Source organism: Gavia stellata, chromosome 2, assembly GCF_030936135.1.
Source record: "Gavia stellata isolate bGavSte3 chromosome 2, bGavSte3.hap2, whole genome shotgun sequence".
NCBI classification, from domain to species: Eukaryota; Metazoa; Chordata; class Aves; order Gaviiformes; family Gaviidae; genus Gavia; species Gavia stellata.
In genome coordinates, this window is record NC_082595.1 from 53,775,160 (window position 1) to 53,801,118 (window position 25,959).

General features: G+C 39.5%; 1 protein-coding gene across 1 annotated transcript; it reads right to left on the bottom strand.

Annotated features, from left to right (window-relative positions):
* Positions 1-510: 510 nt before the first annotated feature.
* Positions 511-8,469, bottom strand: CENPW (centromere protein W). Its single transcript, XM_059835616.1, has 3 exons — positions 8,377-8,469; positions 3,254-3,367; positions 511-1,547 (listed from the first exon to the last, which is right to left on the bottom strand). The coding sequence occupies exons 1-3, from the start codon at positions 8,464-8,466 to the stop codon at positions 1,521-1,523; spliced, it is 231 nt and encodes a 76-aa protein (XP_059691599.1). The 5' UTR covers positions 8,467-8,469; the 3' UTR covers positions 511-1,520.
* Between the last annotated feature and the right edge of the window lie 17,490 nt (positions 8,470-25,959).

The following is a 25,959-nucleotide window of genomic DNA, read 5'->3' on the forward strand; positions in this document are numbered from 1 at the left end:
AAAATTAAGAGAAAACATTTCTAACAAAGGAAAATCTAGTATTGCAATAATACTGTTAAATCACAGACAGTAATTACACAAAGAAAAATATAAATGCCTAGTCAGATATCCCTTATTCCTGAGAACGTATTTCAAATTATTAAGTCCAAATATCCTCTACTCATATATGTTCTCAGCTTTCTTTGTGAATTCCAAGGGAGTAAGAGAAGAAAATGCAGAATAAGGAATCTAGTCAACCTTACAAGAAGCAGACTGAACTAAGCCCTGTGAGACTTAAGTAAAGCAGCAGATTCATCCTTCCTTTCTGCATACTGTAAAAGGATGACTTTTTACAGGTCATACAGGATTTTAAGAAGTACATGGACATGATATGAAATTTGAAGTTCTGGCATTGCTCCAGGTTCCTTAGACTACAAAAATATTTATAAAATGCCATTCTTTTTTTGCTGAGTTTCTAGAATATACTCAGTAACGTGTTAAACAATAATAATTAGATTACTCAATACATAATGTTTTTAAAAATTCTTTATTTTTAGAATAGCTCACTGTGCATATGAAGGATCAGCTACCACATATTCCACAAAACTGTAATATCAGCTCACACTGAGATTCAACTACATCTTTATTTAAAGATTTATTAAGCAAAGTGTTCACCAACTGTTTAAAAATATCAGATTAGGAGTAGAATATGATTTTAATTTAAAAATATTTTTTTATATAATGTATATTTCCAGACTTCTGAGACTCAGAAGTGGGGGAAAAAGTAGCTTGGTACTCATGCCAACTTATCTTCACTATTTGTACAGGATCTAACTTCAAAAACATCAGCTGTGCCAGATCTTTTCTTTTCCATAATGTGCATCTGTCCACACCAACCAAATGAGAGACCACCAACTTGTCTCATATACCACATCAAACAATAGGCCAGCTTAACATTTCAGAGCATGATTTAGAAATACAAAATATGTATTCTTTCCCCAGAACACAGAAGTTTCAGCCTACTTTTCAAAGTCATTTAAAAAATATTAAGACATTTATAAATAAATTGAAGCCAAGATATTTAATACACTAGTTTCTACAGTGATTGTTTTGAAAGCCCAGATTTTGTTTAGCTAGTAAATCTGCTTTGAATTGCATAATCTATAATGGATTTATTGAAACCTGCATTTTTATTACTGTTCTCCTTTAAAAGTTTCACACTTCTAATAATAAATGACACATTGTACCTGAAGAGTGACTATGGTATAGGCATTCCTCCATTATTATGAAAGAAATAAGGTACATCAGAAGTCTTAAATGGTAAGTGACACACATTTTAAAATTATGCATGAAGTGTATGAAAATATACATTGTAAGATTCTTAAATTTATTTTTTTTACAGAAACAGCAAGATAGTCAGAGTCAGGAGACAGACATAAATAAAACTAAGTACTTCCACAAGTGCAAAAGCTGGCTCACAGGATCTCACGTTAGTAAGAAAACGCAGAAAAACATGTTTTGAACTTCCAATGGTCTGTTCTCTAGCCTCTGCTTTTCTTTAAAATAACCTGCAAGAAGAAAAAAAAGTATATTTATCACCGCTTTTATCACTACCATCCAGGCAGCAGTAAGAGATCCAAAATGCTAGGCTACTCAAACCAAAGGTTCATCTAGCCAAACAATTTGTTTCCAAGAGCAGAGTCTAGGGAAAAGGTTAGAAATAAAGCAAAAGCATACAGAAAAATGCCATATCAGAAAGTATTTTTTTTAAATAAGAACATTCATAACCAAGGATTCTGCAAAATAAAAGGCTTATTTTAAAAATGAATGCTGAGAAACGGCAATAGCACTCTCAAGCCCTCACAGATTCCTTGAAGCTCTTACCCCGTTAGGCCTAGACAAAAAAAAAAAAAAAAAAATTTGCAGTTATAGAGCTACTATGCTCAATTTTTGTTTGTAATGCCTTACTTCTTTCTATATCAAGAGTGCCCAGACCCTTGGAAGGACATTTCTTGGTTTGGAGTTTAAGTTGAAAAATGAACTTCAAAGCCCAAGTGGGACCATTTGAAGTGTTAACATTATTAAAATACAGGCAGTTTTTCCTTTCTTCTGCTCTTTAAAAAAAAAAAAAAAATAAATGGAGCACAAAAATGTTCAAATGATGTTAAAATTGCAGTTAAGAAGAAATTACAAATGCGTAAGATTCCAACTGTAACATTCACTTGGCTACCCTACACATCCTGTATATATTTCTGTTACTATAGTAATAGAAAGTATCAAACTAAACACTTCACCAGAGGAAAAAAAAAAAAAATACTGAAGATAAACAGAAGCCACAGGACCCAAATATCAGATAACACTGAGTTTTGTTATTCCAATTTGCCCAGCAGTAGTAGGTGGTTGAACAGATAACAAATTAAAAAGACCGAGTTCCTTCATGAAACCTAGGTAAAGCAGACATATCCTAGTGAGTGAAATGAGCTACAGAATACAAAAGGATTTCAGTCATACTTTGACACCACTCTAATTCTTTCCATAGAGGGAAAGCTGCATAACACCTTCCTCTTTCCCTTCTTTTGCATGTACGCAAAACTTACCATGCTCTGTAATGCAGAGGATTCCTCCTTCACAGATATTCATACCGCAATTTTTGTTATGCTGAACTACCCGTATAGCAATCCACAATTTAATCCTCCCTTAGTTCTTCACTTGCTGAACTCAACATCACACAAAGGATCTGTTTGTTCAAGTAGTATCTGCACAATGCTGCAAGAATCCACTTCAAACACCTTTCAGACTAAGCAGGTAAGAACTAAAGGAGTAAGTAAGGTATTTGAACCTCTCTGAACTATTTCTCATTTGTTCCATAAAGCTTCATTTATATTACTGAAGTTAAGACAGTATGCTTCCTTGATATAGTACCATCTGAAATACAGATCCTCCAACTTTGGAATTTGCTCCTGCTCCCTGAGCTTTCAGCTCAGGGATGCTTGCTGGTAGACTGCTGTGTAGACTTACCCACATATTGAAACTACAAATTTAAACATGGAATAATCAAGAAAAATAGGGCTATATTTAATAGGGCAAGGAGAGTTAATTTGATGTCTTGGTAACAGTGAATTATGCCAATGATGGATTAAAGAACATTATGTTTCTGCAGGTTTTGGATTATAAATAAAAATGTATCAGCACTAACACAGAAAACTTTTGTATATGCTGTCACAATACATTTTACACTAAACATAAAAGAAAAATGTTAAAAATGCTTTATTACCTTTGCTGCAGCTATGGTGTGCTCAGGTTTAATTATTTTACTTTTGTTGTCAAAAGCATTTGTCCTGGCTTCTTCTGCTAGCCGATGGAGAAACAGCAAGAAGTTCAAATGCACCTTTAAAAGAAAGAAGAAAAAAATTAATCTAGAAGGATTCAAACTTTTTAAGCATAGTTTGTTTTTTTTAGAGGTTTCTCATTTGAGACAGAGGATTTGTATATTAGACTGCTTCCAAATCCCTGAAAGGCGTTCTCAAGAAACCAAAGCACCACTCAGTTCAAGTCTTAATAAATTCCCAAGATATTCCTTACTGCAAGACTCTTGTAAATACAGTTTAAATTTAGTATACTTAAATCGTAAAAGTGCTCTAGAAATGATCATCCAAACAACTGATCTAACAGAAATCAAATCTGATTTTTATTAGCTGACTTTTGTAATAAAATGTAAACATAAATATCAGAGAATAAGACGGAGTCTTTTTGCTTACTAGTAAATATAGTCAGCTTTCAGTGACTACAACAACCAGACTTTTAATGAACAGCAAATTCATCCCCGCCTTATCACCAAATGGACCATAGACAAGTTCAAGGACTTCTGCCCCTTTCCAGTGCAAAGGAGCATTGACATTAATTTCTCCAGAACCAGAAATTCTCCACTGTCAGGAGGTTCCATGCATTTTTTCCCAGCTCATCACTTACTTAAAACCTTTTTACATGAAAAAAACTGGTAGGGCAGTATTCCGTTCAATATAGAATGCTTCTCTGCTAGTACAGAAGCAGCAAAAATTTCAGCAGGCAAGGAACTGCTCCAACTTGGACTAAAAACTGCAAGCCAAAAGCACCCCTGTGTAATAAGGGACCTATACTACAAACGTCTAGCATTATACAGACATTACGTGAACTATTCTTATAGTCCAACCTGAAAACTGGTAATTGCACCTTTTGTAAATTAAACTTTCAAACAATATTAACTTTGCTATGTGAAGTGTACAAAAATACTTTTTCAATCAAGAGCTCAGAAAAATACTACTGAAATACGTGAAAATTTATATGAATTAGGTGATATACTTATTCTGCCATACCTTATCTGCAAAGCCTAGAAAGATATAATAAGGAAAGTTACAAGTTAGAGTTTAGAGGAAATAATTTGGCAGTGGCTTTGCAGCACAAAGAATGTGTTAAGAGGACAGGCATTTCAGTGTTCATATGACAAGCAATTTAGGGTTTGTTTTTTTTTTTAATCTCCTGAAGTAAATGAAGCCAGCATGCAATAGATAAATTTACATAATATTTGGCATCATTTGGAAGCAAAACACAAAAAGCAGATGTTCTTGCAGATTTATTTAGCAAAATATCAAAGCCATTTTTAAACTAGTCTTTAGTTACTCACACAGAAATAATCTCCGACAGAATCAAGCAGTGGCACTAAAATAGTGTTCAACATTAGAACTCTCATTATTAGACTTATCAACATGGAGGTTAGATTTCTGGAAACAACCTGGGGGAGAAGAGGGAGACGGAACAAAAGCTTCCATACTTCCAAGTCCTCCTGCTGAGATTCCTAAAGGCAGAAGTGTTAATTTTAAAACTGCATCTTCTCTCAGAATCACTGTTCCTTTATTTTCCTATTTCCAAAGTGAATTGCTGCATGTGGAGAAGCTTCCCCTGAACTCCTATAGATTTAAACATAGTCACATAACTAAAATCAGAACATTCCACGATAGAGCACACATGTTAATAAATATTCCAGATTATTCAAGGCAATTGAGAAAGGCTAATGAAAGGCAGAATGTCTGAATACCATGAATGGGACAGTTACTGACAAGTACCTAAGTGATACCACATTTGTTTAAAGACATTGTTTTACTACATATTAGATTATAATCCTTCTGCATAAAATTTAAAAACAGTTTTGAACTCCTCATGAAAACCACCTTACACAACAGAACGCTTATTTCCCATAAAAGAAAGGTAGTAAAGTTTTAAGAACGTATGTAAAAACTCACAACACTCCTTGCAAAGCAACTTCCACACACCTGTTCAACAGAACTAATGAATAGTAGGGACAAGCTCCGTAATTTTGTTTTGCTGCCGTAACTTCAGAACAATTCTTTAGACTGACATTTTGCCTTCAGTGTATACTTATTCATCATTGTATGCCAATAACAAAGAAAAAAAGGGGTCATTCAATGCAATACTTTAACCTTTTTCTGCAATGTAAATACAAACCTGCCCTTCTAGCATAAAACAAGCAGCTGAGTTCCTGCTTTTCTTCTATAATTTCAAGCTAGAACAAGGTTTGCAGCTTTTTCTTCTCATACCATTGAGGGGGGGAATATCTGAACTTCAGTACTAAGGTAAATAATTGAGTTCTAAGAGCATTTGAAAAACCTTAAACAGTATTCCTATCTCTTCACTCAAAGATATTATCACACTGCTTCAAAAAAATAGCTTCTTGAGAAAGTTTGATGAAATTTGTTAGGTATAGTGTGCACACAGAAAGACGTTAACACTTAGGAAATAGGTTCTGACAAAGTTTCCAATTTGAAAAAGAGGCTTGATCAGAAGAATCCGAAAACTGAAGAAACTCCATTCACAACTTTAACAAAATTGTCTGAATTCTTATGTTTTTCAAACTTGTTAGTAACGATCACGTAAGAAAACACTGGTTTAACCGAGGAAAAATAATCACTGAAGGACAGGAAAAGGAAAACAATCTGATTATGTCATAAGCCAGGTGGGCAGACCTCCTCACTGGACTGGCTAAATACCATAGTAGATTCAAATACAAAGCATGGACCATTCTGGAAGATAACCAGTTTTCGTATTTCCCTGCAGAAGACACAAGCACTCTGCTCAAAATGTATATGGTTTTGTCTTATTAAGACAGCTACTATATAAATTTCCAAAGTATGCAAACTCATCCCTCTTACAAGGTTTGTAGGAAATAACAGAGACACTAAAAAATATACTCTCCAAACTTGTTACTTGTCTAACTACAGGACTAAACACCCCCCCCCCCCCATTTTTTTTTTTAATAAAGCAAAACTCCAGCTCTGTTGATTATTTATTCACAGAAATAAAAGCTGAAGAGCTGTTAGCCACGTGCCTAGTTGAAGAACATCATGGACAATCACCACCCCTGGACGTTCCTGTTTAAAGGTAAAATAAAAAAGCCAAGCCTCCTAACATTAAAGGCCATTTAATTTGACATCACCAGAAGGGATAATCTAAGCTTCCATCACATTATTAAAATTCATTCTCACCTCATCCTTTGTGTTGGAATGAATATTTGCATAGCCATATTTTAAGCTAGATCAGATTGTTGTTGTTCATTAGTTTCAGTCAATTCAATTCACTGATTGTCTCTGCAGCCCATAGAACACTAGTGCCAGCACGAGGAAGAGATGGGAACCAATGGCCAAGATTTGGAGGGATGTCCCACTTACCCCTTTTCAGACAGCTACACTACCTTGAAGCCAAATTAGCATGACCATGGAAACACAGACCGTTACTAACGACTACAAAAAAATCTTATTAGTGATTGTATAAGTTTGATTAGTTGACTACTGCATTCCACTGAGAAAGATTTGAGTGGGTCTGAGCATGAGTAGCAAAGGGCCAGGTCCTTAGTCCACAAAATACTCCAAAGATAGCAAAAGCAGTAGGAAAAGATCATATTTTTATTAGGCCAATTAGAAAAATATGTACTGTTTACATGCAAATGTAAATCCTGTCATGTAATTACCATATTCATTCATGTTAATATCACTTTTTTTAAATTTTGTATATTTACATTTAGCTTCATATATCCAAGATACCAACCTTCAAGATGCTGCAAGACACAACTTTTACACACATATGGAACATGGACTTAAATTATAAGTCAGGGACCATACTGGTATACAGTATGGATTAATGCTTGAGAATCACATGAAATTGAAAACAAAACGGCATGACAGTTAAGCAAGTTAAGCTTATTAAGTCACTTCAAAGAATATTTTTTTTATGCACAAATATTTTTTTCCCCAATATGGCAGCTCGCTTGAGGTCAGGTTTCCTTGCTGGAGTTGTGTCATCTCTTGGTGAAACAAACCCTTCCTGTGCCACAAATCCCTTATTTGCAGGTCAGAAGGAATCCAGCTTTGTTGACCTTAGTTTTCTGAAACTTGTTCGATATGGCTCTGTTATCCCTACACCTTTATAGCAGGTGTTTTTAAACAATGAACAGGAACCCAACATCTTATTCTCCTCATTAGATTACTAACAAGACTAATAACTCCTTAGTTTTGAACAGAGATTACTTGGATGGCCTTCTATAAAAATATCATCATTCAAGATGCCTTAACAGCTTAGCAACTCATTAATCACAATTCATTTGACTGGTATCTGTACACCCGAATTGCTCTACATAAACAACAAACATCTGCACATTACAGCCACACAATCCAAATTCCTATTTCTCAGCCCATCTACATCAAACTCTTTGAACAGCAGTGTGTACATGTAGTGACACATTTATGCATCAGCTTGTCCCCGAATCCCCAAACTCACTGTCAGAAACCTACAATACAGCAGCCACCAGCAAAGCAGAAAGGTGCAATCACTACTTATTAGTATTTTATTAGACTAACCAATCGCCTGTCTCCCCACAAACTTTGCCTCCCCTCTGCCTGTAGGTCACTGCAGAAACACCATTAGTAGTAACTTGACATCCCATTACACCCAGCAACTCCAAAGTGCTCCAGTGCACACAATCCATCGGTCCATGTCTTTCAAGCAATAAACCATTTCGAGACTAGATGTCCCCATTTAGGGACACCTGCCCCTAAGCAGCCAGAAGAGCTGCAGCTGCCCGCCATGGCCAACAGCACAACTGCTCCCAGCCCTGCGCTACGACCCCAGGCTCCCCGGGGGAGTACTCATGGAGCTGGAGGATTCAGCCCTTGAGCTCGGCGCGCTGCCCGTGCGCCTGGGGATCGCAGCCGGCTGCTTGGAGCAGGCGCTGCCCCCCGCCTGTGCCTGGAGAAGGCAGGCCGAAGGCTGCCGGGGGCAGCGCTGAGGGGCGGAGCGGCCCGCACCCAACTCCAGGCCTCACACTCGGCGCCCGCCCCCCTCCTTCCTCACCAGCAGGTCGGCGTTAGCCGCCAGGCGTAACTGCGGCTTGTGCTTCTTTATGATTTTCCGCAAAGTGCTGCGCGGCGCCGTGCGCTTCATCTTCATCCTCCTCCTCCTCCTCCTCCTCCTCCTCCGTCCTCCCGCTGAGGGCCCTGCCGCCGAGAACGGGCCCAGCGACTCCCGCCCTCCGCCGTTCGAATCCGCCGCCTTGGCGCAGGCGCGCGCCCGCCGTGACGCACTTCCCAACGGCCGCGCGCGGCGCCGCCCCCGAGGAGCGCGGAGGTGACAGGAGCTCTCCGCGCCCCTCCCGCCGAAGCGGAAGCGGCGCTGAAGCGTTTCCCTGGAAACCGCATGAAATCGTGGTAATTACGGGAGAGCCGTACGGCGCCTCTGCCCCGAGCGGCCGAGCCGCTGCGGAGAAAGCGGAGAGGGAAAGAGGCGCCCTTCCACCTGCGCTGGCGGCTCTGCAGCTCCGCGCCCTTCCCCGGGCACCGCCAGCAGCGGCCCCCGCCCGCGGCTCTCCCGAGCCCCTCGGGCGCGCTGGGCCTGGCCCTCGCCCCGGCCGCTGCCGGCCGGCGGAGGCTGTCAAGTCCCAACTACAGCGGTTGCCGGCTCAAAAGCCAGAGTCCCGTCGCGGGGTTGCGTACGTGGGGCCAGAAGAGCTCCCCGAGCTGGTGCTAGATTTACACACGGGTCCCAGACGGACACAGCGACAGCCGTTCCCCTCGCAAGCAGCTACGTGTCAAACCGCTTCCCTTGTAAGCTAACTGCAACTTTGATTTAGCTCTGACCTTAACAAGTTACCCAAACCTCCACCTTGATTTCTTTTCAATCGACACGAAAGAAAATGGACGTGGCAGTTCCCTGACTGCCTTTACCTAGCCTTCAAACCTGGCCGCTGCCATGTGCAGGGATTTCCCAGAACAGAGGGAACATGGCACCGGTCAGAGGCACCTGCACGGTGCTGCCTAAACAAGCCTCAGGCCAAGACCTGTGGGTTTTAAGTTGGCGGTCGTCTCCCAAGTGTGATAGAATTCATTTGCTGCAGAAGTCCGGGGAGTTGGACAACACACTTGTTCTCTTCTTCATTGCCTCGTGTGACCCTGCTGGGAGATGTGACACCAAATGGCCTAGTCTGGGTGGACTGCAGGACCAGGAGCCTAATTAGCACCGTAAACCTACACTAAAATGAGCCTAGAGTGATAGTTAATGTTCTGCACATAAATCCGGATAAAATACTGCATTAGTACAAGTATGGCATCAGCTTAATTGTACACAGAAACACACACTCGTTCTGAAATCGGCCACCACTTTAAAGTGTCATCCTTTCTCTAGCATCTGTCCCTACACTTCTATTTTGGCTGACGGATGCTGCTGACTGAAATACAGGTTTCCCCACAGAGGGGCCCCTGTAGCTTGGCATTCTCGGTGTATTTGGACTGTGTGTACTTAGTTGGAGAAGGGGTCAGGATTTCATACTGAGGTATGGAGTTTTTCAGCACATTTATTAGTTTTTTGTTTTCTTTGGCCTACGGGATGTTTGCAAATTTAAATGTTAAATCAATAAGATGAATACATTGTCTTAATATATTCAAAATTATCAGCACCCAGATATGAATCAGTTCTATTGAAAGTATGTTCTTAAATCTGTATGGTTTGGTATTTTAGTTAATTTTGCGATATGCACAAAATGTAGTCCAAATAGAAGTATGATACCTGACAGCAGGAGAGAATTTAAAATTTGCCAGTTCTTCATACTCTGTCAGATATTTGAAAATCATGCTTGGTTCTTTCAGCTTTGACTGTCACTTGCCATTAATCGTCAACAGCAATGCAGATCTTAATAATAATCACAGTTAATGGCTCAGCAGCACTGCTAGAAGTAAACATTTGTTTTTTCAGTTAATGGCTATGACTCAGGAGCTACATAGGGTCATATACTATAACGCTCATAATATACACATACAAACTTCCATTGGGATCAACAATAATTCACCATGTCAACAGATTCAGATCGACAGCTGGGATAAATCAGTAGCTCCCCTGGACCTTACTTGGGCTGAGAATTGGGCCTTGCATTCTCAGACTGTGGGAAATTGGTACGGGCATGCATTTTACAAACTGTACGAGTTGCAAAAATACCTCCACTATAGGTCTAAAACTATTAAAATATGTCACACAAATTTGAAACTGTGCAGCGATCTGCATAAAATGACAGATACTGAGACTCAAGACTAGTAACTATATCTTTAGTCATGTGCTTGCTATATAGACAATGACTGAATAATAAAATCTACTATTAAGTCTAATACTATTAGACTTTTGTTGGTTCTGATAGTTTTATATTTCTAGTGGACTATTCTTTGTTTTTATCCACAGAAAATAATAATAATTTAAAGTGCTGTCTCAAATCTACTTATTTACTAGATTTCCTTAAGTTTTGAAAAATTTATGACATTATTTACTGCAATCAATTGATAACAGAGGTCCAGTGTAAAAATATTAAATTATAGGTTCTGATTTACTGAACAAACATGAAATTCAATAGCTAAAATTTCTCCTTGAATTTATATTTTAATGTCTTTATCAGTAAATATTTCTGTAAATACGATTTTTGAATAGTTTAATTTTAATACAGGAATATTTTGGAACAAGAAAAAATTATATTGCTGTACATTATGCATTGCAATGGACAAAAATTATTTTATAAGTTAACTAAATTACTACATTTCATAAAAATCGGAACTATTTAAATTATTTGATTTGTATTAACATATGGATTAATGATTACATTACATTGATCCATAGAAAACTGCAAACTCACATTATGTTTCTGATTTTGAACATGAGTGTTTTCCTTTTCTGTCTTTCTGATAGAATCTGTAATGTTCTGTTATAATGCTATTATGAAATATCATTTAAATAGCTGAAAGGATACTGCAAAATGTATTTTAAATGAATTCTTGAAAAGTTGAAATTGTTAATTTTGTCATGCTCATGCAGCTTTATAAAAAAGGCAATTCTGTGCCTCGTAGGCATATTTTCACATTTTGCCTCTTCAAAAGCTGCAGGAGTTTTGCATCCATTTTCTACAAGCAGTTACCTTATTTTCAAACAGTATTTCAAGAATTTTATATTCTTTATGTTTTAACTATTGCAGTTTTTAAGCATACATTAGTTCATTTTATGAACTGGGTGTGTTTCATGACTTCAGCTGCAGCACAGCATCTTCCCAGTTTTCCAGCAATACTAAACTGTGTTTTAGAACTAAATACATCATCTGGTAGCGATGATAAGAGCTAGGAAAATTCAGTAATTAAAATGCCACCATCCGGGTCTGACTTCCTCAAGAAAACAGTTCCATACATTTCAGTGACGAAAAAGAGGCCAAGCTTGGGGCCATCACTGCTGAACCGCAAACCAGTAAACATTTTGTTCTCTGTTCCTGTAAGGAAAGAGATGAATTTAAAGACTAATTTTATCCACTCCTCTAATACACCATAAGTTGAAACAAGGGTAATATTTGGAAATTAAATTAAAAAGCAGTGTTTCCCTTCTGACCTGAAACTTTTATAAGCCCATCTTAACTTGTTAAATTGGCTCTCCCAGCCTGTCCTTTGTAACTATTAGTTTAATTATTTTGTTTCTGGATTTTGACATTATCTTCAGTCAGACTCTTCATCAATTCATAATTTTAGAGTCAACCTCCCCAAAGAATGCTGAAGAATTCAATTTTAAATGTGTGATATCTTGAAATTAATAATCGCATTTTATAGATTCTTGCTAAGCCAAAGGTCCCTCGGTTTCTTCTCTAGTCAGGTGAAGACTGTTAAATACTTTCTGGTGCTAATCCAGTTTCAGTGGTTGATGAAAGACTTGAAACTTATCCTGGATATGAATGTCAAAGCCTAAAATCTTTTGATGTTTTCTTCAGTGATGAAAAGATATCTCTAAAACAGAACATAACAGTTCAGCAAAAGTAAACTCTTCTATAATGTAGTTGATAGGCTTGATCATAGTGGTTGAAGTACACAGACCGACTCTCCTGTTACATCTGTATGTTCTTTCTGTTGTATATAGGATAATTCAGGTGTGATTGAATACTTTTGTAGAGAAACAGGAAAAGGGAGGATACAAAGGAGCAAATTGTATGTTTTCCTCTCCTCCATGGAACTTAAGCAAATCTCTTGTTTGAAAAAGAAGGTGTAAATGGCAATTTTAACAAGAAACTTTTCTCTTGTGGCTGTCACTATTAACATAATGGCAATAATTTAATTGCAAGAGTAAATACTAGAAACTCAAAGATGTGTTTGGCATTCACCTTTTATTTTCATGAAGAAAAGAAAGAAGTCTCTAGGATCAATTATTTTTAAAATTACCTTTTTTAAAATTACTTTTTTTTTTTAATTTAGCCCTATTTCTATCTGGTTTCAGGCCCAGTGTTGAACAGTGAAAAATAAGAAAGGCAAAACACCATAAATTATATTTGAAATTCAGACTATTTGCTGATTTTAGGGTTTACAACTTAAGCTTCAGTTTCATTTTTCAGGACATTCTGTATATCAGCTCTCTGTATATCAGGCTGTGAAGAGCCTGCCTGCCTGTTGTAACTGTTGGGATTGCATTAATAAAAAAGTAAAGGCATATAAATCACACCTCAGCAGTCACTCTTACCTTCAGAGATATTCCTCATACACTTGACATGCCATGAACTAAAAGTATATCAGTTTCACTGCTTTCAAAGTAATTTAATGCAGGATCACGTTGAGATATATAAATATGTCTAATACTTTATTTAATTTTGTTTATTTTAGTTGTTTCCAATGAAATCATAAAGATGAATAGATAACACCAAAAATAGTTACTTCAGATACCCACTTTGTCTGCGTTCATGTACCTTTTCTCATTACTTTTTTAAATTTTTACATTATTTGCATTTTGCTCCCAGATCTACTACACCCATTTAATGCCAGTCATATTTCTTCTCCCAAATTCCAGAAGCAACAATGTTATCCTCTGCAGATGTCATACTTTCCATGACTACGTACAAGCCAGAAGGATCTTCCGGCACCTCTACTCTGATCAGCTAATCCAGACCTGCCAAAAAGACTACCCTCTCTGAGAAACTTTCACAAACCTAAAAAATGTTCTGAAAAATACCTGTTGTCTGCCTTCCAAAAAATATATTTTATGCAAATGTATTGCAAACAGAGAAGAAAGGAGAGCGTAAAACTTAATGACATTCCCTGGGATCTTATTTTACTGAAAACTGGTCTAATTAGCATAAAATTTTTAATAGTAATGGCCATCAATAGAGAACTCAAACAAAGATTAATAGATGGATACATATTACTCAACTGCCAACTTTTTAATTATATTTAGCAGGGAGAGTAGATCAGAGGTGTTGACCACAAGAAGGCCTGAGCCTAATGGTTTTTCTTCACTTGGTTTTTTACATGAAGGGTAGCAACACCTTCTAGCCACACTAGAAGAGACATTAGCTTTCACCTCCCACAAGGACCATGTTTTTTCCCCATTGACTTTTTCTTCAGTCAGAAAGAAACCCCTGGAAGTCTGATATGCAGCAGTACTTTTCCTACCTCTTTGCTGATTTCCTTCAGGTTATGTCAGCTCTGAAATACGAAATGTTGTGCTACAGAATGACCTGCTTAGCTGTGCATCTTTCCACCAGTTTTCTGGCCATGGCTGTAGAGGAAAATGAATGATCCCTATTTGAGATATCAACCCCTATAGCAAAAAAAATAGCCTCTTGCTGGTGTTTCTGATTGTCACTAACCTTCAGCTCTCCTAAAGTAGTGGAGAAAGCAGTCATGAGGCCACTGTAAATGAAAAATGCCCACTTCTTGCCTGGTACTGCCTGCATGCCCTGTGAATGTACTAAAACAAAGGGACATACATGCATATTTGTTAACATTAAAGCCAGTTAGACAACTGGTCACATGTATATCTCAGGCCAAAAACATAAATAATTATTTTTTTTTAAACAGTAGGTGATAACCAGTGGGATGCCTGTCTGCCAGCTGATTTGCCCCAATGCCCCTGATGACAGATTACAGCAAATTGAATTCAAAGAGAACCAATAAAGTGGCAGATAGGTTAGGTTTCAGATTAGGTGAATTGATTGCTGATTAATTAAATCTCACTTCATGTGACAAAAGCCAAGCCATAACATTATTGTTATACGTGAACATGGTAGGAAAAAGAAGAATAGCAGCTGTAGTGGAGCAAGAATTTAAATATTGACTTTCAGGTGCATAGACTACACCTATAACATAATAGGAGTGGTCTTTAGTGCACAAAGTTGGCATGTACTCTGCAATCAAGAAGACAGGAGAGGGAAAAATTAAGTAATTTTTATTAATTTCTTTTACCATCATAGCCAATGGTTAAAAAAGTTAAAAGTTAAAAAAGAACATTTCAGATAAAATATGAATCATTCAGAATAGGCTGTAATCAAAATATTTTTTTCTCCATGCAGATTTTCAGAAGTGAAGAGGTTTTGTTAACTGCCAAAAGGAACATACAGTCACCTGAGAATGAAGTAATATAATTTATGCCAAACAGTTTACCACAAATGGTTTCTTTCTTCCACCTTCTTTAGCATGCAGACATAAAATCATTGGTCTTCAAAATCACGTTAAGAAATTAATGATCTAATACAAGCTATCAAGAGTGGGATGCATAGAATTCAACTATCTATTTTTCTGGGGAAAAAAGTGATTGAAAATTTTTATGTCAGTTCTGTATGAGTAAAGAATAAACACTCTGGAGAACGACAGAACTACTCTTTAGTTTCCGTCATTATGGAAACGCTTGCATTCCTTTTGAGTGCACAGAAATCTTCCTGAATATGACTCTATGTCATGCTTTTTTCAAATTTGCAAACACCTTTTTTAAACAATAATAATAAGCAAAATATAAAACCCTCTGAAACCCTTCCAGATTGTATTAAGAATCAGTAGTTTTCTGAAGGTACCTAAATGAAAAAGATAATTTTTTAAAAATTGCTGTTGCTGTAGCATAGATGAAGGAAAAATACTTCTTTGGAGAACATGGTGAAATATAGGAATTACTAAATCCTTTTCCTTTCAGCTAGTTAACTGAGAATCTTATTCTTAGGAATGTAGGTTTGGGGGTTTTTTTAATATCTTGCTATAGAGTGTATAAAAAAGCGCTTCAAACATTACTTATCCATTGAACTAAAAATTCTTTTATTAGCTTAGAATCATTTTGCCTTCTGGGGACGATAACATTTGCAGTTTCAAATGTGATTAAATGGAAGTGGTAGTTTACAAAGTGAAAGATACTGTATATACTTGTTTGAATGTAAACCAACACCAGTAAGTATTGCTTAAATAAATGTAACTTTGACCACAATTTTGTAAATAAACAACTGCTGATACAATCTTTTTCTTTTCCTACAGAAGAAACACAATTTCTTCAAACAGTGCTTGACACAAAGAAAAATAGCGAGGGTGTTAACGCTTCAGGTTAATAAAACTAAAAGATAGCAGCTGTAGCTGCAGCCTTGCACAGAGGCAAGATGCTGCTCTCTGCTGTAAGAAACTGCATTGGAGCCTTAATGTCTGTGGAGAAGAGAAGCCATATTGAGTTTTCTTCATCTACCCCAAACTGCTGTGTAAGCCTATTCTTAAAACTGAAATGGATGGAAATGGACGTGGAAGCACAGTAGCTAATAGAACTGGTTTAATAAAAGTAGGTGCCATAGTGTTTTTCTAGACACAATGAGGCTACCTACCTGAGCCTACATAGTGTAACTTAACTACCACAAAGCTAAGAAAAAGGTTTATATTAAGCTGAAAGTCACACCTCTTGCATCAGCACAAATACAATTATAACAAAACTAACCCCATAAAACCACAGAGTGAATCATATAACACCAATGCAAGATTTTTTTGAAAGAGCGTACTATGATGTTAGCTGGCACACTTGGAGGACAGAAGTCAGCTCTAAGGTCTCTCACCTTTATCGCAGTATTGCAGATAGGCATTTTGTATTTAGACTCCCTAGCCTGAATATTAGCAAAGGTTAAGCTTGGTTTTTCAGTGTACAGTGACGTTCTTCATAGTAAATAAGGTTGCTATGATGTTTTTTAAGTACCTTCACCTGTGTATGGGCTGTGGCTCCTTAATATCACCAGTGATGCACCAGCTTCCATACGTACTATGGAACAGCTTCCTTGGAGCAGGTCAATAGCCCCAAACTGCTGTTTGTTACCATCCTGACTGATGGCACTTCGCCCCTATACAAACCAACTACTCAATGCTGCCATTGAACAATGCAGAGGGAAACATAAAATTGCTGTTTAGAGGCAGCTCTTTGCCTAAAAAGGTGGCAGGTGTGTGCTTTTTCAGAATTTCTTTTAATGGTAATACATTGATACTGAATGCTGCTCTGCCTTGTAGAATGAATAAAACTATGCTTATATTTGACAACAGGATTTTTTTTTTCCCAGCATGTTTTTCAAACTGGTCTAAGGTATTTGCTGTTTTGAAAGACATGTTTGCATCTCTCTAGCATTCTTCCCACTTTAGTCTGATGATGTAGTGATATCACTAGGTCTACTCTTATGTGCAGAGTGTCCGGGAAGAGAGCCATCAGGAGAAAGAGAAAAAAAAAAAATAAGCGCGTACAAGAATGTGGAAAGCTGGGCCTAGACACAGTTCTTCTGCAGGGGGTTTCTAGTGTAAATGTCATTCAGTTGAAGGCCCGTACTCATCGGTATGCTCAGCTGTTTTGCAGTGCTACAAGTAAGCGAAACAGCTGTAAACCTAGCTTAATTCTACAATTAAGCTGAATTTATGACATCTTTACAATACCAGTGCAGAACAAAGCAGCTGGAGACAACGAGTAAGTCTGATCCTAACAATCCCTTTTTAGGCTTTATTTGGCATTCTTTAGTCAGGCAAAAGTTTGCCAGTTTGTCTAAGATTAAATTTAGAGGCCTTTGAGAGGCCTCTGATGATTAAACAAAATTATACCATAGAACACATGTTCATAAATGCATAGACTTTAAATGTTTCTTTGTAAGACTATATTTTGAGCAGATTAATCCAATTTGGGTGCCTTGTGAACTCAGAACTCTCACTGATTCCAATAATTACCAGCATTGCACTTTAATTAGTTTTGCCTATTACCTTTTTTTTTTTACAAAGAAGTAAATTGATTTTTATTTCCAAAATAAATTTAACAATTGCCTTCTGCCACAGTTCTTACACTTGTGAATTCTATGTGTGGATGACAAATCTTCATTTGCCCTTAGCTATAAGGGTCCTGAAATATGGTCCTGAAATACGTATGTTTGTATAAAGAAGCCACAGGCATCAGTATCTTGATGTACAGTTCGCAGCCTTACTGCTTTTCTTTGTGATTCCCAGCACAGAGGACGATTTGAAATAGTTATCTTTTTTTTTTTTTTTTTGCATCTGTTCTTTATTTGTGAGTCAGTTGCATTTAGTAGACCTAAACAGCAGACTCTGGTTGTTCATTGAGAATAAGACTCCCCTTTTTGATCTCGTAGGCTAGATCTGTACTTCCTAGTATAATGTTAGGCCTAGTCTTGGCTCTGAGAGCAAGAGACATGCTACACCTGAGGTACCTATGGCTAAATTCTCTTCTCCCTAAATATAGGGTGATCTAGTCAATTCCCACTCTGGGGGACAAACCCGGCCATGCACCATCCTCTGGGCAGTGTCTAGGAGTTGGCTGGGAGAGTGCTTGTAGGCTCAGGCCAGAGCTGTGCCTGCTAGTCTTGTGCTATAAACAGAGTAGTTACTACTACTGCACGCCAGACTTTGTGCCTGTCCGTTGTCCAGTTTAGCATACTGTACCTGTAGCAGTGGCGTAATGCAGTAATGATTGCAGAACATTTGTCAGTGGGGCTGAAAGTTAGAGTCCCAAACAAGAAGTTGCATGTCAAAATTAGAAACACTCAACGGTCAGACTCAACAAGGAGGCTGATCCATGTTAGGATTGTTTCTGGGTTTTGTTTTGTGCTCCAACTAGCCAGGACCAGGGTCCAGAACATGGATCTTCTCCTCTGTGCTTAGAGACTGTCCTTGCCACAAGATCAGCTGCTTGTGCTTTTTCTTTCTAGTCCCGAATCATGCTCTGTTCACTACAGCAACGGTATTTCAACAGGCAGAATGGAAAGTAGAGGTCTCTGCATGTCCACAGCCTGGTGGCTCGGGCATGCTTCTGGGAGGCGAGTCTTCAGCCCCAAAATTTAAGGAGGAAATGGACTGAGGATCTTTCTCCCAGGACAAATGTACTGACCACAAAGTTATCATACAGAAGAGTAAGTAGAAAGTACCAGTTGGCAATGGGGGGTACAGAGTCTGGTCCACAGGCACTGCCCTGTGCTTCAGCCATTATAAACAATTACAGAATCACAGAATCACAGAATCAGTACGGTTGGAAAAGACCTGTAAGATCATCGAGTCCAACCTGGGGAAAAAAAAAAAAAAAAAAAAAAAAAAAGAGAAAAAAAACACACAACATCAAAAAACCCACAAAAAAAAAAAAAAAAAAAAAAACACAAAACCCACGCCACACAACAACAATAACAAGCCACAACCCACCCAACACCACACAGCACCATGTCCATCAAGCTACATCCCACAATGCCACATCCACACGCTCCTTGAATACCTCCAGGGAGGGTGACTCTACCACCTCCCTGGGCAGCCTATTCCAGTGTTTCACCACTCTCTCAGTGAAGAACTTTTTCCTAATGTCTAGCCTGAACCTCCCCTGTTGCAACTTGAGGCCATTTCCTCTAGTCCTGTCACTAGTCACTTGGGAGAAGAGACCAACACCCACCTCTCTGCAACCCCCTTTCAGGTAGTTGTAGAGAGCGATAAGGTCTCCCCTCAGCCTCCTCTTCTCCAGGCTAAACAACCCCAGCTCCCTCAGCCGCTCCTCATAAGACTTGTGCTCCAGACCCCTCACCAGCTTCGTCGCCCTTCTCTGGACACGCTCCAGCACCTCAATGTCCTTCTTGTAGTGAGGGGCCCAAAACTGAACACAGTATTCGAGGTGCGGCCTCACCAGAGCCGAGTACAGAGGCATGATCACCTCCCTGCTCCTGCTGGCCACACCATTTCTGATACAAGCCAGGATGCCGTTGGCCTTCTTGGCCACCTGGGCACACTGCTGGCTCATATTCAGCCGGGTGTCGATCAACACCCCCAGGTCCTTTTCTGCAGGGGAACTTTCCAGCCACTCATCCCCAAGCCTGTAGCGTTGCCTGGGGTTGTTGTGGCCGAAGTGTAGAACCCGGCATTTGGCCTTATTGAACTTCATCCGGTTGGCCTCAGCCCATCGATCCAGCCTGTCCAGATCCCTCTGCAGAGCCTTCCTACCCTCAAGCAGATCAACACTCCCTCCCAACTTGGTGTCGTCTGCAAACTTGCTGAGGGAGCACTCTATCCCCTCATCCAGATCATCAATGAAGACATTAAACAAGACCGGTCCCAAAACTGAGCCCTGGGGGACTCCGCTTGTGACCGGCCGCCAGCTGGATTTCACCCCATTCACCACAACCCTCTGGGCTCGGCCATCCAGCCAGTTTTTTACCCAGCGAAGAGTGTACCTGTCTAAACCACAGGCCGCCAGCTTCTCTAGGAGAATACTGTGGGGAACAGTGTCAAAGGCTTTGCTGAAGTCCAGGTAGACAACATCAACAGCCTTCCCCTCATCCACTAGGCGGGTCACCTGGTCATAGAAGGAGATCAGGTTGGTCAAGCAGGACCTGCCTTTCATGAACCCGTGCTGGCTTGGCCTGATCCCTTGGGTAACCTGCACGTGTCCCGTGAGCGCCCTCAAGATGAGCCTCTCCATAACCTTCCCCGGCACCGAGGTCAGGCTGACAGGCCTGTAGTTCCCCGGATCCTCCTTCCGACCCTTCTTGTAGATGGGCGTCACGTTGGCAAGCCTCCAGTCATCCGGGACCTCCCCCGTTGACCAGGACTGTTGATAAATGATGGAGAGCGGCTTGGCAAGCTCCTCCGCCAGCTCCCTCAGCACCCTTGGGTGGATGCCATCAGGCCCCATAGACTTATGAGTGTCCAGGTGGCATAGCAGGTCGTTAACTGCTTCCTCCTGGATCATGGGGAGCCTATTTTGCCCTCCATCCCTGTCATCCAGCTCAGGGGGACGGATACCCTGAGGATACCCGGTGTGGCTGTTAAAGACTGAGGCAAAGAAGGCATTAAGTACCTCAGCCTTTTCCTCATCCTTCGTGACAATTGTTTTTGTTCATTCATTGTTTTGCCATGGTTTCATTTAGACAGTATCAGCTGCTGTTCTCAGTTTTTAAGCAGAGCTCAGAATTATGCTGTCTGACACTAAGAGAGTTGCTTGGTGTTGGGGGCAAGCACAGGATAAGAAATTTCTTAAATCTACCATGAAACAGTTTCATTTCAAAATTTGACTCTACCTTACTCCAACAGGAAACAATAGTGCAATAGCACAGAAACAAAATTAAACCTGCAAGTAAATGGCTACAGGTCTGAGCATCAATTTGTGGGATAATGTGTTCTATGTATTTGTATAGCTGTACATGCGAAAGATTTGAATTCTCCTAGCAGCAGTGTCTGGATCCAGAGCTTTGATTTAGATTGTGTTCCGCTGGAGATGCTGTTCCATACGTATATAAAACTGAATTTAGCAATTAAATGGGAACTTCTGCATTCTGGGTCCATGAATACCTGCTCATAACAAAGTAAAAGATTGAGTTTGGAAGTTCTGTCTTTGGGAAGATTTGACTCCAGATTCCAGTTCTAGCATTTCTCTGATAGCTTGAAGTCTGCAATATGTGAGTGTGCTGTATTATAAATAGAAAAAAGTCTGACTGACCCTATCAGGGATACGAATTGCTGTATATATAACTAGATGATTAATGCAGTTTTATACAGCATTACCTGTATTCTGGCATATCATAAATCAGTGGAATCAAGAACATGCATTAATATCAGAAATACTGTTTTTCCAGTATCAGCCCTGATTTGTCTATTATCTGCTCAGGTCAACAAATCTACGTACACATGAACGGAAAAGCCTCTCCTTAGGATGCCTCCTGAAAGCCATTGCTCTAAGCAGATAGAACATATAGAACCTTTTCCAAATTTAAATAAAATTTTAATACTTTAATACATTTTTCAATACATGAAGAGTGTCATGTGATCCCAAATATTCCTCTAATCTTTAAAGTTTAGTAAGCGTCTGAAAATTATTAGTGAAATTCTCACCCGATACCTATATAAAAGACAATGAGGACACTGAGGATACTTTGCTGTTGGCTAACTTTTCCACTCCCTAGTTAACTCTTCCTCCCATTAGGAAATACATTAATAGATTTTATCGGGTAGTTTCTAATCACTTGCAGTAATTTTTTCATATACTTGAATTTCCTCTTAGAAGCAAGCAATGAAAGCTACAAATCTAACTTAAGACAAAATGCTCACGGCATCTAATTTGGTGTCTCAGAGACTTGGACCTTTTCAGGTGATACAGTTCTATAAAGCAACATGCTCAGAAGTTAGTGAGGTTTAAGTTCAATACACACTCATGTCTTGCATTTCTTGTTAATAAAGTTCATGTTTGAAATACAACCAATCTTTCTTGTTACTCAACTTAAATAAAGGCTACAATGTGCAAAAGAATCAGAATCTTTTCCGAATTCTGTAGGGTTAGTTGCAACCTCAGCATCTATTATCTTTGTAAACCAGTATCTTGACTATGTAATATGTTAAATAAATACAGCTTGTCTTTTACAAGATGTCTTCTCCCATTGACTGCCAAATGAAGCACAACAAAAATGTTTAAAAAAGAATCCTCAATAGCTGCATGAGTAGTTGTCCACTTAATCCAGAGATCAGGAAAATGTTTGGCAAGGAAAATATGGACTGAGCACTAGCACTCATTCATATGTCAAAGCCAAAATAGAAAACATAGTTCATAGTGGAGTTGTGCTGGTTTTGGCTGGGGTAGAGTTAATTTTCTTCATAGTAGCTAGTATGGGGCCAGAAAGGCATCTTGCAAATACATGCTGCAAAACTGTACCACTCTCCACCTTCTTTGTTGCTTTCATGTGCAGGTCAACTACATTTCGGTAAAACAGCGTGCCCGAATGCAACTCAGGAATATATATGTCCTCTCCTGTGGGCAGATGCAGAGCCAAACACCAACCCCTGTCTCAGTGTGTGGACATATTGCACAGCTGGAAGAGCAACTGCAGCTATTAAGAAAAAGCACATGTTTTTCCTACTGGGCTATCTAAAAGCTTGATTTGTAGTGTGATTTTGACCACATTAAGTTTTGCAAACTAAAGACAATGTAAATTTAATGGTGGCGTTTAAGCTCTCTGGGGTCTTAACTGAATGACATACATTAGCGGTCAAAAATAGGTGATTAGTTCAAAATCAAGTTCTGCAAAGTTCTGTAAATTTAAGTCACTGCCTGACACGTGGGTGCCCACGCACTCAGAAAAAGGAGTGTGGGGAGCCAAACAATGTAACAATCCTCTATTACCTGCCTAAAAAGGTGGCAGGAGTGCATACTGCACTGTCAAAAATCTCTATGTAGGGACCATCTGAGGTGCATAGAGTTGATCATGGGCAGGAGGCAAAAAGGGGAAAGGAGAAGGACAAAAGGAGAAGTTCCCCCACCCTCAAGGCACCAATGACACCTTACCTCATCTCATATTCCCCCTAACTGCAGATTCAGCTGAAAAAATGCTGGACTATGTAACAGGGACAACATCCCATAGGCAGGAGCCTGTAAATCTTTGCAGTCTCTGAGGCACGAGCTCCAAGGGCTTGGCATTCATTGCACTTGACTGTTTGTCACGGCTGCCTTGAGGTGTGTGAGGCACTGCTTGAGCAGGCATGGGAGCATACTCAGATTTTAGGGAAAAGGGATTTCAAAAAGAGACCTTAGGCATTCACATACATAAAACCTACTTATTTTCTAAAATTGAGGGGGATTAATTCTTTTCTAAGTTTATATTTTTAAAAAATATAAAAAATCAGAATGGTTCTTAATTCCTTCTGAAATAAGCAAAATAGAAGGTGCTTCAATCCTTTTGTAAAATCTAGTCCTTTTTTTCCCCACACACATGCATTGATGGCTTTAGCACTATCAGACCTTTACAAACAAGTATCTAGGCATCACAAAACTACAGTAAATTGATACAGAAATCATGATCCTCACTTTGCGGACAAGGTAACTGACTCAAAGATATGAAGGCCAAACTGTTACCCTAAATCTGAACACCTGCAGACATACTTAATAACAAACAGGTGATGTAAGAGTTATCAGGACTGAAAACATCAAAGTACTACTTAGAGGCCTGTGGACATAGATACCCAAGTCTGAAAATACAGTTTAAGTTCATGTTTAGTTTCCAAACATTTAAACTATGCATAGTAATTTTTATTTATATGAATGTGTTTACAGACACTTTAAATTTGTTAATTTTTTAGAAATTTTTTCCATGAGACAAAGTTACCTTTTTCAGTAGATTTGCCATTTGCTTCTTCTAGACGAGGAGTTACTTCTGGGCTAACAAATTTCCTTTTAATAATGCATTTTCCTCTTATGAAGCTAGATAGTTTTTCCATCACTTGTACTTCAGTATTTCTGAAACCAGGTGTTAATTTTCAGGGGGATAGGAGGTTTCCAAGCAGCTGCCAGGACTAATATAGCAGCCAGCAGTAAACGCTGAATAAGCTTAGGTACAAAATCTATACCATCTGGTTTCAGGAGTCCCCAGCCAAAAAATATGAGGCCAGTTCCTTTCATGTCCAGAAATCTTCCCGTTCATTGGGAATTGTGAAATGGATCTTACCTTTGCATTACCTTTTAATTCACAACTCAGAGGAAGAGTCAAATAATGGTCTTAAGAAAACATTGCATAACTGTAAAATGGGAAACTAAGTAATGTGCTCAGGTTTCATAGTAAGAAAGATTAACATAATTTGACAAGCCGAGATCAAAGTCCTTGCTCAGCTTCACAGTAGTCCATTTTTCCAAGCTGCTGTTTCTCAAAGTCGATGATAGCTACTGGTGCTCAAGACAGAAACAAAGTCCCTCAGAGGACTGGTCTCCCTAGAGCAGTAAGTCAATAAGGAGATACAAAATGAAGCCCTTCAGGTTTGACTCATGGTGAATGGAGTTAAATACAGTTGGCGGCCGGTCACAAGTGGTGTTCCCGAGGGCTCAGTATTGGGGCCAGTTGTGTTTAATATCTTTATCAGTGATCTGGACGAGGGGGTCGAGTGCACCCTCAGTAAGTTTGCAGACAACAGCAAGTTGGGTGGGAGTGTTGATCTGCTCGAGGGTAGGAAGGCTCTGCAGAGGGATCTGGACAGGCTGGATCCATGGGCCGAGGCCGATTGTATGCAGTTCAACAAGGCCGAGTGCCGAGTTCTGCGCTTAGGTCACAACAACCTCATGCAACGGTACAGGCTTGGAGAAGAGTGGCTGGAAAGCTGCCCAGCGGAAAAGGACCTGGGAGTGTTAGTCAACACCCAGTTGAATATGAGCCAGCAGTGGCCAATAGCAGCAATAGCCAGCAAGAAGGCCAACAGCATCCTGGCCTGTATCAGAAATAGTGTGGCCAGCAGGGGTAGGGAAGTGATCATCCCGCTCTACTGGGCGCTGGTGAGGCCGCACCTCAAATACTGTGTTCAGTTTTGGGCCCCTCACTACAAGAAAGACATTGAGGTGCTGGAGCATGTCCAAAGAAGAGCAACGAAGCTGGTGAGGGGTCTGGAGCACAAGTCTTATGAAGGGCGGTTGAGGGAACTGGGGTTGTTCAGCCTGCAGAAGAGGAGGCTGAGGGGAGACCTTCTCGCTCTCTACAACTACGTCAAAGGAGGTTGTAGCAAGGTGGGTGTTGGTCTCTTCTCCCAAATAACAAGCGATAGGACAAGAAGAAATGGCCTCAAGTTGCGCCAGGGGAAGTTTACATTGGATATTAGGAAAAATTTCTTCACCAGAAGGGTTGTCAAGCATTGGAACAGGCTGCCCAGGGAAGTGGTTGAGTCACCATCCCTGGAGGTTTTTAAAAGATGTGTAGATGTGGTGCTTAGGGACATGGTTTAGCGGTGGACTTGGCAGTGCTAGATTAGCCGTTGGACGTGATGATCTTAAAGGTCTTTTCCAACCTAAACGATTCTATGATTCTATGATTTAAGACCACAGAAGTAAGGCATGAGGTCTGTCTTTGCTGCCAGTGAGGAAATACTTCTGGTTCCTTAGGTGTCTGAAGAGATTGACTATGTTCTACATAAAAAGCTGTTATACTGAAAATTTTGATAAAAGAGTAACTTAAGAGTGACTTTGTTCACAGACATGAGTATGAAGGCATAGATATAGCTTGGGCCATTCTAGAGATAGCTGAGGAGATCCAAGCAACAGAACTTCCACTGAAGAAGTGTGGAAAAGGAATGTTTCGTACAATTTTTGAAGTCCAAATCATTTCACCCTCTGTCTCAGGCAGTCATTTACAGCTATACATAATCCACAAGGTCACCTTATTATCAA

Bases quoted from the DNA above. Each gene is read 5' to 3' on its own strand.
- CENPW (XM_059835616.1), bottom strand. From the start codon at position 8,466: ATGAAGCGCACGGCGCCGCGCAGCACTTTGCGGAAAATCATAAAGAAG. The intron at 3,368-8,376 runs GTGAGGAAGGAG...TTTCTTTTAAAG, and splicing joins CGGCTAACGCCGACCTGCTG to GTGCATTTGAACTTCTTGCT. The intron at 1,548-3,253 runs GTAATAAAGCAT...TTCTTCTTGCAG, and splicing joins ACACCATAGCTGCAGCAAAG to GTTATTTTAAAGAAAAGCAG.